This window comes from Prionailurus viverrinus, chromosome A1 (assembly GCF_022837055.1).
Source record: "Prionailurus viverrinus isolate Anna chromosome A1, UM_Priviv_1.0, whole genome shotgun sequence".
Taxonomy (NCBI): Eukaryota; Metazoa; Chordata; class Mammalia; order Carnivora; family Felidae; genus Prionailurus; species Prionailurus viverrinus.
The window spans coordinates 171947538-171961986 of NC_062561.1; the positions used below are offsets into that span (position 1 = coordinate 171947538).

Here is a 14449-nt window from a genome sequence, read left to right on the forward strand (position 1 = left end):
TTGTACACCTTAGACTCAGAATATGCTATATGTCAATTATATCTCAATAAAGCTAGAAAAAATTTATGGCAAACAGTATACAAAAACAGTAGCATATATTGCATATTGAAATTATTAGGCTTAAGTGAAGGTGTGAAGGTTGGATTAAATGGATATATATAAATATAGTAGACATGTTGTAGTAGATGATATGGAATAGAAGGGAATGGGTCAGGGAATGGAGAAGAAAGGTGACAAAAAGAGCTGTAGCTATCCTCAGAATGTATGGTGGCATTAAACAGTTGATTGGAAATTCAGTTCCATGTGTGCTACAGATATGCACACACTCATTTAAACAGAAAAGAAAAATAATAAGTCTTCATAAAGCGTTTGGTTAATTGATTCTAATGGCTAACATATGAGGCAGTAAATATTTTAAAGCAACAAAGGGAAGGACTGAGAAGAGTATCAAGACCTTTTATGTCCACAGTATTTATTGTCACATTGCTTTTTTTCTTTTTCTTTCTTTCTTTCTTTTTTTTGTCACATTACTTTCTAATTGAAAAGAAATACTTAAGGCAACCTGATAATTTGAAGCTGTTTTTTTGTTTGCTTTTTTGTAGCTAAAATTCAGCATTTGGATTCCAAAGCTTCTTAACCACTTACTTTATCTTAGGGCAGGGGTTTTGTTAAATTTTTATAACTAAAGGCATCATATTTAAGCCAGTCCTTGCAGAGACCCAGGACTAGGAACAAAGTCACATTAGGTGCTGAAAGTAATTGTTAATGGGGGGGGGGGGGGCGGTGAGAAACCGGACACTCACCAAGTAGAGAATATAATAGTTCATGCTTTGAGTTGGGGATCAGAAGTGAAGAGTTAAGCACTTGCCAGGATAGATCCTGAAGAAGGGGGTATAGGTCAGGAATTAGACATAAAAGACTGGGTATAGAGCAAGCTAAAATCAGGGTGAAATGACAAATAAGACTGTCAAGAAGACAGTTATAAGAGTCCAGATAAGGCCCCAAGTAGGAAGATGGGTCATGGCCCTAATAACTGAAGCAGAGTGCTTGCCCTTGCCCCCTGCAGGATTTAACAAGAAAAGGGAGAGTGTAGTTGTGGATAGACTGAAATTCTGAACCCAACCTTATTAAAACCTTGGGCTTCTAGCACTTCTTTAAAATCTGGGGTTTACTGTCATTCCTTGACATGATATTTTTGAGATTTACTTCAGGACTGTAAAATTTAACTGACTTGGAAAACCTCCAGGTCTAATAACAACTTTCTAAATTCTAAAGGTTAGCCCATTCTTCAAGTTGTAGATTGAAAATGCCAAATCAGTAATTAAATCATTTCAGCAGCTTTTCCTCCTGTTCTTTGTTGGTTTAAGGTTCAGATTTTATTTTTGTCTTTGGTGACCGAAGAACATCTTGAAACACTTAAGTATTGAAGAGCACTGAGGGGTTGCAGCTGACAGGGATACAGAATGAAACAATGAAAAACTGTCACTGCAATGGGGCAAGATGTGTGCTGACATTAAACATTTAGAGACTTTGACTCTTTCACGCTCCTGTTCCTGAATATGACTCTACTTTCACCCCCAAGAAGAATCAATTTTGAGGTTATAACCAGTCTTCTTAACAATTCATCTAATCTAAAAAAACAAAAATCAATGAAAAGAACAGGCTTGTTAAATAATAGCAAGTCAATCATGTAGAAGAAATACAATGACATGTAGAGTTGCACACATTATGTTTTCAACGTATGATTGACAGTTCTTATAAATCACAGCCTTGTTCTTCAACCTTTCCCTAATGAGCATTTGGAGGATCTTTCCTGAAAGCACATACACATATTGAAAAAACAAAAAACAAACAAAAAACTTTAAATGAAATGCAAAAATAAATGGAACAAGAAATCAATGCATTGAAATGTTTTAAAATGATTAATATTTTGACCTAACTATTAGAAAAAACATTCAACATTGGAAAAAGATAACAAGATCCTTTGGTTCCATTTCAAGACCCGTCCCATTAAAAAAAAAAAATGAAACTCATAACTTACGAGTCTTCACACACTTGACAAAGACCATTTTGAATGACTATGAAGCATATCATTACAGAGACCCCTGGGGCCATGCAGCATAGTTAACACCCCCTCCAGACTTCTCTGTTTTAAGAGATTCTGTATCTGAAGTTCTCTTGCATTTCCAAAAAAGCAAGTTGTCAGTCTGATGCCAAGGGAAGCCAAGCTCTATTGCTTCAACCTCAAAATCACAAAAGTCGTAATAAGTCCTTCTGTAGAAAGTCAATCACTGATACATAGCCTTCCTTACTGGGAGAATGCCCATGATTCTAAATGGTCTTAAAGTTAGGCATTTTCATCCTAATTCTCTAAAACTTCCTGAAACATGGTTTCTTTCTAGAATTATATGAACACATTTTAAGCTAATCATTTAATTTCAGCAAAGAAAATAGGTTATACTTTAGAGAAATTACTTAAGTTATTTTCATATAAATTTATTTCAGCTGTTCTGTTCTTTTTACTTAACCTTTCCATCCTCTAAAAAAAAGCAAAGTCATTCCTAAAATTGCAACTATGGGGGCGCCTGGGTGGCGCAGTCGGTTAAGCGTCCGACTTCAGCCAGGTCACGATCTCGCGGTCCGTGAGTTCGAGCCCCGCGTCGGGCTCTGGGCTGATGGCTCAGAGCCTGGAGCCTGTTTCCGATTCTGTGTCTCCCTCTCTCTCTGCCCCTCCCCCGTTCATGCTCTGTCTCTCTCTGTCCCAAAAATAAATAAACGTTGAAAAAAAAAATTAAAAAAAAAATAAAATTGCAACTATGTGGAGTTATGGATATATTAACTAATCTTATTGTAGTAATTATTTTACAGTATGTACATATGTCAAATCATTACGTTGTACACCTTAAATTTGCATGTTACATGTCACTTATATATCAAAAAGGTTGAAAAAATTAAAAGATGTGTTAATATTAATAAGTCTATTAATTAGCAAAATGGAATCTCTTAATTGATTCCTCATGTATAAAGAGTAAAAAATTAAAATTAAAAAAAATGTTTTAGGTTATTTCTAGCATACTTGTGTCCTGAGGTTGATCAGTCAAGAATGTATTTTGTTAAAAATTTTTGGAAGACTTTACTAAGACAGTGATTTATATACTGAAATTATTGACAGGTTAATTTAATGTGATAAGGAAATTAAGAAGTGGATGATATTTAATATATATCTTTTACATGAATATTTGAGTATATTAATTTTTCAATTGGTATAAAAATGGGTATAAGATATTTAGTTTTCTTCAGTGTTTGCAAATCACTTTCCCTTGAATTTCTTTTCTTTTCTTTGCTTTTTTTTTTTAAATTTCATGAGTTACCATTAAATAAACATAGACTAAGTTGAATGATATGGCCTACATTTTGGTAATTTTTTTAAAATCTTACCTTTGAAAAATATGGTTTTCTTGGGAAGATTTTTCACTGTATTTTTTATCAAGGTATGATTACATATAGGAAGTTTCACCTATTTTATTCTACATCTCTACCTGTTTTAACAAATGTATATAGTTGTATAACTACCACCACAAGATATACAAGTTCCATCATGCTAAAAAACTCTCCCATACTCGTTTGTAGTCAGTTCCTCCCTTATCTCTGAGAGCTAATCTATTTTCTGTCTTTGCAAGAATATTATATAAATGGAATGACACAGCATATAGTCTTTTGAACATGGCTTCTTTCACTTAGGGTATTAGAGTCATCCAAGTTGCTGTCTGCACACTAGTTTGTCCTTTTCGTTTCTAGATAGTATTCCCCTATATGGATGTGTCACAGATTGTTAATCCATTTTGCAGTTGAGGGATATTGGAGTTGTTGTCAGTGTTTGATGATTATTAATAAGCTGACAAAAAGATTTGTTTTCAAGTTTGTGAGTGAACATAGCTTTCAGCTAACTTGGGCAAACACCTAAGAGTGAGTTGGATGGATTGTACGGTATTCTTAATTTTATAAGAAGCTGCAAAGCTGTTTTCCAAAGTGGCAGTACCATTTTGCATTCCCTCCAGTAGTGTATAGGTGTTAGTTGCTCTACTTGTTTGCCAGCTCATGGTACACACAGTCTCTCTCTTTTCTTTAAGGCGTTCCGTTAGGTATGTAGTTGTATCTCATGGTGGTTTTAATTTTCATTTCCCTAATGACTAATGATGTTGAGCATCTTTGTGCAAATTTTGCCACCTATATATTTTCTTTGGTGAAGTGAAGTATATGTTAAAATCTTTGGTTCATTTTTGAAATCCATTATTTTTTATTGATTGGCTTTGAGTTTCTTTGTAATTCTAGATAGAAGTCCTTCATCAGATACAGTGACTTGTAAAAATTTTCTCCCTGTCTCTGGCTTTCAAAGAGTGGATATTTTTAATTTAACTTAGGTCCAGTTTATTCATTTGTTCTTTGATTTATTGTGCTTTGGTTTTGTATGTAAGAAATCATTGCCTAACTGAAGGTCGCAAAATTTTCTTTCATGCTTATTTTTTTTCCCAAGTTTTAGAATTCTAAGTTTTATATTTATATCTGTGCTCCATTTTGAGAATTTTTTGGTAGAGTGTGAGTTTGGATAAACGTTTTTGTTTTGTTTTGCTTATTTGATGCATATGAGTATCCAGCTGTTCCAGCACTATTTATGTTGGAAAGACTGCCCTTTCTTCACTGAATTGCCTTTTTTACCTTTGTTAGAAACCAACGGGCCCTATATGTTTATAACTGTATCTGGATTATTTTTTTTTATTACCTTCTTTTCCATGTTTATTCTTTTTTTTTTTTAATTTTTTTTTCAACGTTTATTTATTTTTGGGACAGAGAGAGACAGAGCATGAACAGGGGAGGGGCAGAGAGAGAGGGAGACACAGAATCGGAAACAGGTTCCAGGCTCTGAGCCATCAGCCCAGAGCCTGACGCGGGGCTCGAACTCACAGACTGCAAGATCGTGACCTGGCTGAAGTCGGACGCTTAACCGACTGCGCCACCCAGGCGCCCCTTCCATGTTTATTCTTTCTCCAACACTGCTCTCTTGATTACTGTAGCTGTGTACTAAGTCTGGAAATCAACTATGTGAATCTTCTAACTTTGAAGACAATGTGTATTCTGCTGTGTTTGTGTAGTTTTCTCTTAATGTCAGTTTAGGTTAATTTAGTTAATAATGTTCACTCGTGCCCTGGGGCACCTGGGTGACTTAGTCAGTTAAATGTCTGACTCTTGATTTCTGCTCAGGTCATGATCTCACCAGTTTGTGAGAGCTCGCCCTGCAGCACGGAGCCTGCTTCGCATTCTCTGTCTCCCCGTCTCTCTGCTCCTCCTCTGTGCACACACTCTCTCTTTCAAAATAAACATGTATATAATAATAATAATTAAAAAATAATGTCCATGTCTTCTATCCTTGGTGATAATTTGTCCATTTATCCTATAATTTCCTGGGAGGGTATGTTGAAGTCTCCAATTGTATTTGTGTATTTGTCTTTTTCTCCTTCAGTTTTATCAGTTTTTGCTTCATGTACTTTGAAGTGATGTTGTTAAGTACATACACATGTACGTTTGTTATGTCATGCTGGGAAATTGACCCCTTCATAATTAAGTAATTTCTATCTTCATATTTACTCTGAAGTCTGGCTGACATGATATTGATATAGCTATTTCTGCTTTCTTTTGATGAGTGTTTGCATAGTATCTCTTTCCTATAATTTTATTTTTAACATATATATGCCTTTATATTTAAATAGGTTTATTGTACACAGCGTATAGTTTAATCTTGGTTTTTCAATCCAGTCTGCTGATCTTTGATTTTAATTAATGTGTTTATAAAGTTTATATTTAATGTAATTACTAATATGATTAGATTAAGATCCACCATATTTTTAACTTTTATTTTTAATCTTTTGTTTCTTCCTCTCTCACATTTCATTTTTGATTATTACATTTTAGTTTCATTATTGATTCTTTTTTCTTTACTGATTATTTAAGTTATTTTATTCATTGTCCTAGGCTATACAATATACATCTTTAATTAATTAGAGTCTACCTTTAAATAATTTCATAATACTTAAGATGTAGTATAAGGACCCAACAGTATTTTTCTAATTTATTCCCCTCTTCTTTGTGCTGTTTTGGTGCATTTTACTTTACATATGCTATAAATACAATGCATTGTCAATAGTTTTGCTTTAGATAGTTATCTTTTAGATAATTAAAAATAAAGTTGAATTTTATATTTACCTCTACTTATTCTGTTTCTAAAACCCTTTATTTCTTGTGTATATGTTATGTCTTCCCAAAGTTTTTAAAAATGCGTTGAAATTTTTCTTCTCTATTAGCACATACACCACCAGTTCCTAACTTTTCCTGACTCTGTTAAAAATGGATTGTGAATGGGCAGTAAGAAACATGTTTGATTTCTATAATTCGTTCATGCTTACTCAGAATTTCAGAATCATAGGATTGAGTATGTCATAAGAGGTCCTTTAACCTAATATTCAAAGCGTGACAGATTGACTTCAACTGATCTTATTTTAAGATTTATCAGAAGTTCTCTTTCTGAGGTTGTAACTTAAGCCTGCTTGGTCTATGAGCCTCTTTTGTCTCTATTTCATTGTCTTCCTCTCATGTGTAGAGAGGGAACATGAGGATCACACTGTCTGCTTTTTAATATTCTCTTTTTAGTGTGTATGTGTCTTTCATGTGTGAAGATAGTTATTGAGTCCTTTCTTGCCATTCCCCATTATACGTAAAACACATTCTGTAGTTGAGTTTTTTATAGGGAGGTAGATCTACTTTTTCTCTGTATGTCTTTGACCATGTCTATAGTATTTTCTCCTGAACTTCTCACATAATTATTTTTGTTAGGGCATATATAAATGGTAACAGTGTTCACCAAGATGAAAGATCCAGAATCCTTGTGGGACTAATGTTGGCTCTGGGAGAATGCCAGGGCATCAAATGAATTGTTGTAAATTCACAGGGTCCCCTGTTCGCTTGCCCCTCTCCCTGGAGCCATATGGCTAATTTTACTCCAGACACATACTTCTAGGAAAGTTCAGGGACTTTGAACAAATTTGGTGGATGTCCTCCAAAAGCTATGTTCAGGTAGCATTCATTCAGTGTTCAGGTTTTGCTACCTGGACAAAAGCTATTTTCAGTAGCAAAAGCATTCAGTAGGCTCAGTTATGCCAGAGCCTACTGAATGCAGCAGCCCTGGGCATGTTATTTATATAGGGATGGGCCAGGAGGAAAAGAACAGAATGGAAAGCTAGAATTTTTCTGAGCAAACTGTATTTAGTTGTGAGGAAAAAAAAAATACTCTCAACAGTTGGGCTGGTCCTATGGAATAACTTATAAAACACTTGTCAGTTATGAGGGTAACTGCAAGAGATACTTATTTTCAAGCTTTCCCCTTGATTTCATGTCCAGAGCATAACATTTTCTTTTTGTCTTTTTCCCCCTCAAGGGGTGCTACATCCATTGTGTACAGATGCAAACAGAAGGGGACCCAGAAGCCTTATGCTCTCAAAGTGTTAAAGAAAACAGTAAGTTTATTTCATTATATAACAGCATCTTTAAGGTATCTGTGACCTGGAGAAGTCAGGAACCCTAATTCACAGGACAAAGAGGTCAGAGAATTGCTGTGTGCAGCTAACTCATTTGAATCTTTATTATGAGAGTGTAGCCAAATCTGTTGTTTTCTGATGGAAACTGTGTGCCTCTTTGAAAGCAACTGGATCTCAGATTGGATGTGGTTGTTGGGGATAAGTGTGGTAAGAAAAAGCATTTAGAGCTGGGAGATAGAACTTTCTTTGTATACCAGTCAAATTTTCAGATATATCTGTGTGCGTGCATGCGTGCGTGTGTGTGTGTGTGTGTGTGTGCGTGTGTGTGTGTATTTTATATGTATATAAAATCTCCAATCACAGTTTTATATACTAGAAAATCTTGCTGTTTAAAAATACCTAAGTGAAATACAAATAGAAGTATTTGTGAAAGGAGTCATCAGCTTCTAAGTTGATTTTCAAATGTTGGGTTTGTTTTGGTAGAGTGCAACTAGACTAATGTTATCATTTCAGGGACTGAGCCTGCTCATTTAAGAAGTCTCTATTTGAAGAAGGAGGAAGGATTGTGTTTTCTTATTGCTTCTTCTTGCCATATACTTGTAGATGAGCTGAGGGGGCAAAGGTACTTAGGCTCATCTCTAATGAGTATGAAATGCAGCAGGTGAGAGTTCATGATACAAATGGCAGCATCTAACACTACCTCATGGTAGTTTCTGCACCCCGGGGAGTATTTGTCACTTTAATGCCCTACTGGCACTCTCTGTCCCTAGGGAATTTCCCCTTACAAAACCACAAAAACACACATTCTTCCTTTCTCAAATTCTATGTGAACACATATGTGAAATTTATATACTTCTGAAAACCCAGCTGTAAAGTATGCTGAGGAGAGAAATATAAATTTTGTAGTCAATTAATACCTCTTTTAGGCCAAGGGATTTTTTTTCTAAAGTCAGCTTAATATCACCAGCTGTTTATGTATATTGTCTGGCACAGGGAAATTTTAGAATCTCATATAATGAAGAAGAGAATAATGGCATGGGATTTTTTTCTATTGAGAAGTAGAATGACATTTTGAAATAATCTGTTAGAATTTAAAGTCACAGCAAAATAACAAAGAGTCTAATTGAAAAATAATTTAATAATTTAAATGGCAGTTGCTGCTATAAACCCTATATTCTGGATTTCCTACCTGGTGTAGGCAATGACTTAAGGTATTCCAAAATGTAGAGGAATCTTCTGATTGGTAAGTTTTGGAATTTTCTCTTAAATCAATTTCTTAGAGTCATAACATTTATTTGAATTAGGATTATTAAAATTTTATGAAATGAACTTCCTATTAAATATCTGCTTTCTATGAAAATAAGTTGGCATGCTCTAGCAGTGGTCACACAAGAGATGTTTCTGGACTTGGCTATCTTCTTTCCTGCTGGTTAAAAAAAATTGTCAGTAAAATTTGTAAGTGGTTATTTTATTTTCGTAGTTGAGGAAACTCTGAAAAGGATTCGCCGTATGAAGGTCTAGGAAAAGAAACACTCAAAACTGACATCAGAGTGCTCAGAATCCCAAAAGACAGAGGGCTGGTTTAGAAAATATTGGATTATGTAAAAAATCTTTGAATGAATTGGAATAAGGGACAGGCGAAGACATTTGGTGAGTTTGTGACTCATTCATTGGGAAACTAAAGCTCTGGTTTGCCCTTGCTGTCTTCTCTTCTCCACCTCTGTTGTGGAAACATCTTCCCTAGAAGACAGGCAGGAAGAAAATGTGGACGGGAACCAAGTGTCAGATTGAGCTGCAGAGCGGTGCTAGAAGGCAGATGTTGTCAAACACAGTTACTGCTGTGCCAAATGGAATAAGAGAAAATCCCCTGGGGAAACCCAAGTTTTGAACGTCAATTGGGTGGAATCTCCAGCATTGTCTCCTAGAATAAACTATTCACAGAGATGTGTAAACAAGAGAAATAGTAGGCAAAATCTCAGAAAGCAATTGCCTCCAGTGTTTAATTTCATATAGGTCATGAAGATACAACTTCCTTATCTAAATGAAATAAATGAATGAAGCCTAAGAATCTATTTAGAGAAGAAAAGCAATGCAGGGAAAATAAAGTATTTTCCTAGTGAATTCAGTTAAAGATCTCTTTCAGGGCAAAGGGGGCTTTAGGGGCGCCTGGGTGGCTCAGTCAGTTAAGTGTCTGACTTTGGCTTAGGTCATGATCTCACGGTTTGTGAGTCCAAGCCCTGCATCAGGCTCTGTGCTGATAGCTCAGAGCCCAGAGCCTGCTTTGGATTCTGTGTCTCCCTCTCTCTCTGCCACTCACCTGCTCATGTGTTTTCTCTCTCTCTCTGTCTCTGTCTCTGTCTCTGTCTCTGTCTCTCTCTCTCTCAAAAATAAATAAACATTAAAACAAAAGAAAAAAGAAAAGGGGGCTTTAGAAAACTTGAATTATTTATGTAATCTATTTATTAGATTGAGCCACATGAAACTGCCTCTATTAAATCATTTTTTTTACCTACAAAAATGGTAATTTTAAGGCACTTGCGGGGCTCAGTTGGTTGAGCATTCAACTGTTGATTTTGGTTCAGGTCATGATCCCAGGGTCATAGGATTGAGCCCTGTGTTGGGCTCAGCTCTGAGTGTGGATCCTGCTTAAGGTTCTCTCTCTCTCTCTCTCTCTCTCTCTCTCTCTCTCTCTCCCTGTCTTTCTCTCTCTCTCTCTCTTTCTCTCTCTCTTTCTTCCCAACCCTTTGCCCCTACCCCCTCTAAAATTAAAAAAAAATTTTTTTAATGGTAATTTTATGTGGTTCAACTAATAACTTTGGGACCACTATACTGCTTCACTTCTAAGTTCCTCAGGTCCTCATTTTACAACTGGACATAAACCTAAAAGGTCTGAAAGATTATCTGTCTGTCTGCTTATCTATCATCTATTATCAGCCAGCTGTGAGAATTTCCTGGGTGTGGTGTAATAAACTGCCCCAAACTGGAAGGCTTAAAAGAATGGAAATTTGTTCTCTTAGAGTTTGGAGGCCAGAAGTCTGAAGTCAAGGTTTTGGCAGGGTTGACTCTTGGTGAGGGCACTGAGGGAGAACCTGTTCCATGCCTCTCTCCTTGCTTCTGGTGACAGAAGCCTGACTTGCAGATGTGTCACTCTAATCTCTGTCTTCATTGGTACATGGCCATCTTCCCCCTATGTGCCATCTCATCTTCCCTCTGTGCATTGTCTGTGTTCAAATTGTCCTCTTACAATGACACCATCCCTACTGGATTAGAAGTTGGCCCTGCTCCACTATGACATCATCCTACATTAACTACTTACATCTACAACAACCCACTTTCCAAATCAAGTCACTTTCAGAAGTGCTGGTGGTTAGGACTTTAACATGTCTTTTTTTTTGGGGGGGGCACGTTTGTGCCCATTATATGATCTATAAGAGAACACTTCTAAGGTGAATTTCAAAATATGCCATTCAATATTTTATCTGAAGATGAGTGAAACTAATTATCACATTCAAGAAAGTTTAATAAACCTAAGAAAACTTACCCAGGTTATAGGTGATTAAATTCATATATGAACATTTTTAAGTCCAAAAAAGATTTCCCATCTCTTTTACAGTTAATTATTTGATGACAATTATCTTCTCTCCTAGGATCTGTTTAAATACTTTTTCAGGACCCAAGTTTATTTTATGGCAATATTATGTACTTTTTTCGCAGCTTAATATTTGGGGGAGGATTTAGTTTACATTGGCAATAAGAGACTTACTCCCAATTCATCACTGAGAATCCATTAGGCACTCACATGTCTGAGTGATAGACAACAACTCTAATTTACCTATAGGAAGACAGACTAAAACACCAGCCCTTCTGGAGAAATCCATATCTCTTTGGTGGTCAGGTACAGGACAGACTTAATACTGATAATAAACCTAAAGTTAATTGTTGTGTTTAGGCCATTGGGTATTTTAACAAATAAAATATCTTTATGGGAAATAAACATATAATAAAAATATTTTTAATTACCATATATTTTATATATGGATATAATACCATGCACTTTATATATAGATAACTACATTTCTTAGAATTAGTATACATTAAAATACATATCGAGGTGCCTGGGTGGCTCAGTCAGTTGAGTGTCCAATTTCAGCTCAGGTCATGATCTCGCAGCTCATGAGTTCAAGCCCCACATAGGGCTCTGTGCTGACAGCTCAGAGCCTGGAGCCTGCTTCAGATTCTGTATCTCCCTCTATCTCTGCCCCTCCCCCACTTGTGTCCTATCTTTCTCTCTCTCTCAAATAAATACAAACATTAAAAAATTTTAAAAAACACGTATCAACCAAGGTAATAATGTCTGCAACTTACTTTCAAATAGTTAAACAATAAAAAAGTATGTGTGAGTATGTGTGTGTCCATAAGGGGAAAGAAAATATGGAAAAATCAACAATTACTGAATTTAGGACAGTATTTCATGCTGGTATTTCAGCATTTTAGTATATATGAAAATTGTCATACCAAAAATTTGGGTTAAAACATACTTCAACATTGAGATCCTATTTTTCATACCTTAGCCTTTCTTCTGGCCATTCAAAAAGCATTTCTAAATCACGCAGTTTCTTTTTTTTTTTTTTTTAATTTTTTTTTTTTCAACGTTTATTTATTTTTGGGACAGAGAGAGACAGAGCATGAACGGGGGAGGGGCAGAGAGAGAGGGAGACACAGAATCGGAAACAGGCTCCAGGCTCTGAGCCATCAGCCCAGAGCCCGATGCGGGGCTCGAACTCCCGGACCGCGAGATCGTGACCTGGCTGAAGTCGGACGCTTAACCGACTGCGCCACCCAGGCGCCCCTAAATCACGCAGTTTCTAATTGTTATGATAAACATCAGTGACTGGCACTGAAGTGCCAGAAAACAGAAAATTATAGTCAAATCAACTTTGTACCTGGACATTTCCAGAAACAATATCCATTCATCTCATTCATTATAATTCATCTCAGTCATTATAATGATAAAGCTTTGGGGACAGTAAGAGGAAACAAGAGAGAGAAATGAATTAAAAGGCTTTTGTGGTCATGCATTTGTTTAATTTTTTTTCCACTTAGAATTAATGGTCCTTGTACTGAAGTAGTCATCAAATCTCTAGGAGTGGCATCCATACTTACCTCTTAAGAAAAAGGTAGCCTGTTTTGTAAATTTTTTATTTTGAAACAGTTACAGGTTCGCAGGCAGTGCCATATCTTACTGCCCATAAGTACTTCATTACCTTGCATGTAAGAACTAATTGATTGGCAGATATCAATGGGATTTTTACTGTGAACTTTGTAAAATATGAGTCAATGGTGAAGGAAACAAGACTTTTTTTCCTTCATGCCTGAGCCCTTCATCATCTCCATTTTTTTGTGATATTTAGAAGAAATTGAAGTAGAGAAGAAAGATTTACTAAGCTACTTCCTCAGATTAACAACTTTGGGGCATTAAAGGATTCTGATAGATACAGCTATTAGGACAACCAGTGATTTACAAGGTAGAACCTTTTTACTGATATTACATGACTTTTGAATATGCTGAACTTAAAACTACATAAAATGAGAAAAATAGATTCAAAAAAGTGTCAAAATTTGAACAGATTAAGCAGATGGAACCTTCAGTTTGGACTGAATTCTGCTGAGTTGAAAGGAATCACAACTTTTGAAGAATGGCATAGTGATAATGTAGTTACTATTTCAGGAGAGAGTCACATGCTTTACCTTTCTTCCTTAGGAGTACATCCCTGAGGGTATATCTAAATAGTGGCACTTCAGCCCTATCAATATGGCTTATATTCAAGAGCTGATTAAGATTTAAGAAAATTATGCTCCCCAATCATTTATAGTGTCCCCGGAATTTTAGGGACAAATATTTGAATTCTAGAATTCAGGTGAGATTTCCAACTGTGTGGCTCAGCTCTTAGTAGAGATTGCATTCATCTTACTGTAAAATCCATGCCCTTTCATGAAATACCCAGTACTGAGTCTAAGAATTAATCTCAGCCTATAAATTCAGAATTTATGACTTTGAGAGCCAATCTCAGCATGTCAGTTCAGAATGCGTAAGTATTCTGACTTTCCTTAAGAATGGCTCGGCAGCTGCGGGTTGTTATTATGGGCTCTGGAGCCAGGTGGATGGAGTTCAAGATCATTTCTGCCAATTACTGCTTGTGTGGCTTTACAACAGATTATATAAATCTCTCAATCTTAGTTTCTTCATCTGTAAAATGGCTTTAAGAACATCTAACTCACTGTTTTCTAGTGAAGATTAAAATGAGAATTTGTGTAAAATATTTCTCAACACCCAGGAAACTTGTAATAAATGGGAACATTATTCTTATTATTAATTATAATGAGTCCACACAGATATTTTATATTATGATGGTACCACTTCATTCTATCCAATTCTAATGTTCTCATCAGTTTCATTTAAAACTGAGCACTAAGCAGTACCAGACATCCTGTGCAATACTGTATGAATAAAATTAATTATATTGTTTTTGGAGTGTTTTTAAAATTTCTGGTGAAAAGGGGCATATATGTTACTACCATTATCAATCAAATTTAACATGACACTAAATAAATATTTCTGATCCTATGACCTACTTAAACAAGTCTAGGATGTTTGTGATTGCTAGATTTAGAATGCTTTCAATCTTAGGGCTCTATCCTGGTTCTTACCATTGGAGCAATGTGACTAGATCTACAATGAAGAAGCTGTTCCAGGTCTGAGTTTTGTCATATTTTAGTTATTGTAATGTAAAATTACCTATACATTTCTGTAAAGGTTTTTGTTGAATAATTTAATTTACTAGAGAATGCCTTTATCTTTTAAA

General features: G+C 35.6%; 1 protein-coding gene across 2 annotated transcripts in view; it reads left to right on the top strand.

Moving 5' to 3' along the window:
* CAMK4 (calcium/calmodulin dependent protein kinase IV) overlaps nt 1-14449 on the top strand; it is a 219016-nt gene that overhangs the window by 96235 nt on the left and 108332 nt on the right. For both annotated transcript variants that reach the window (XM_047851916.1, XM_047851925.1), the window contains exon 2: nt 7487-7565. In XM_047851916.1, the coding sequence (XP_047707872.1) occupies nt 7487-7565 (79 nt within the window). The remainder of the gene's footprint in view (nt 1-7486; nt 7566-14449) is intronic.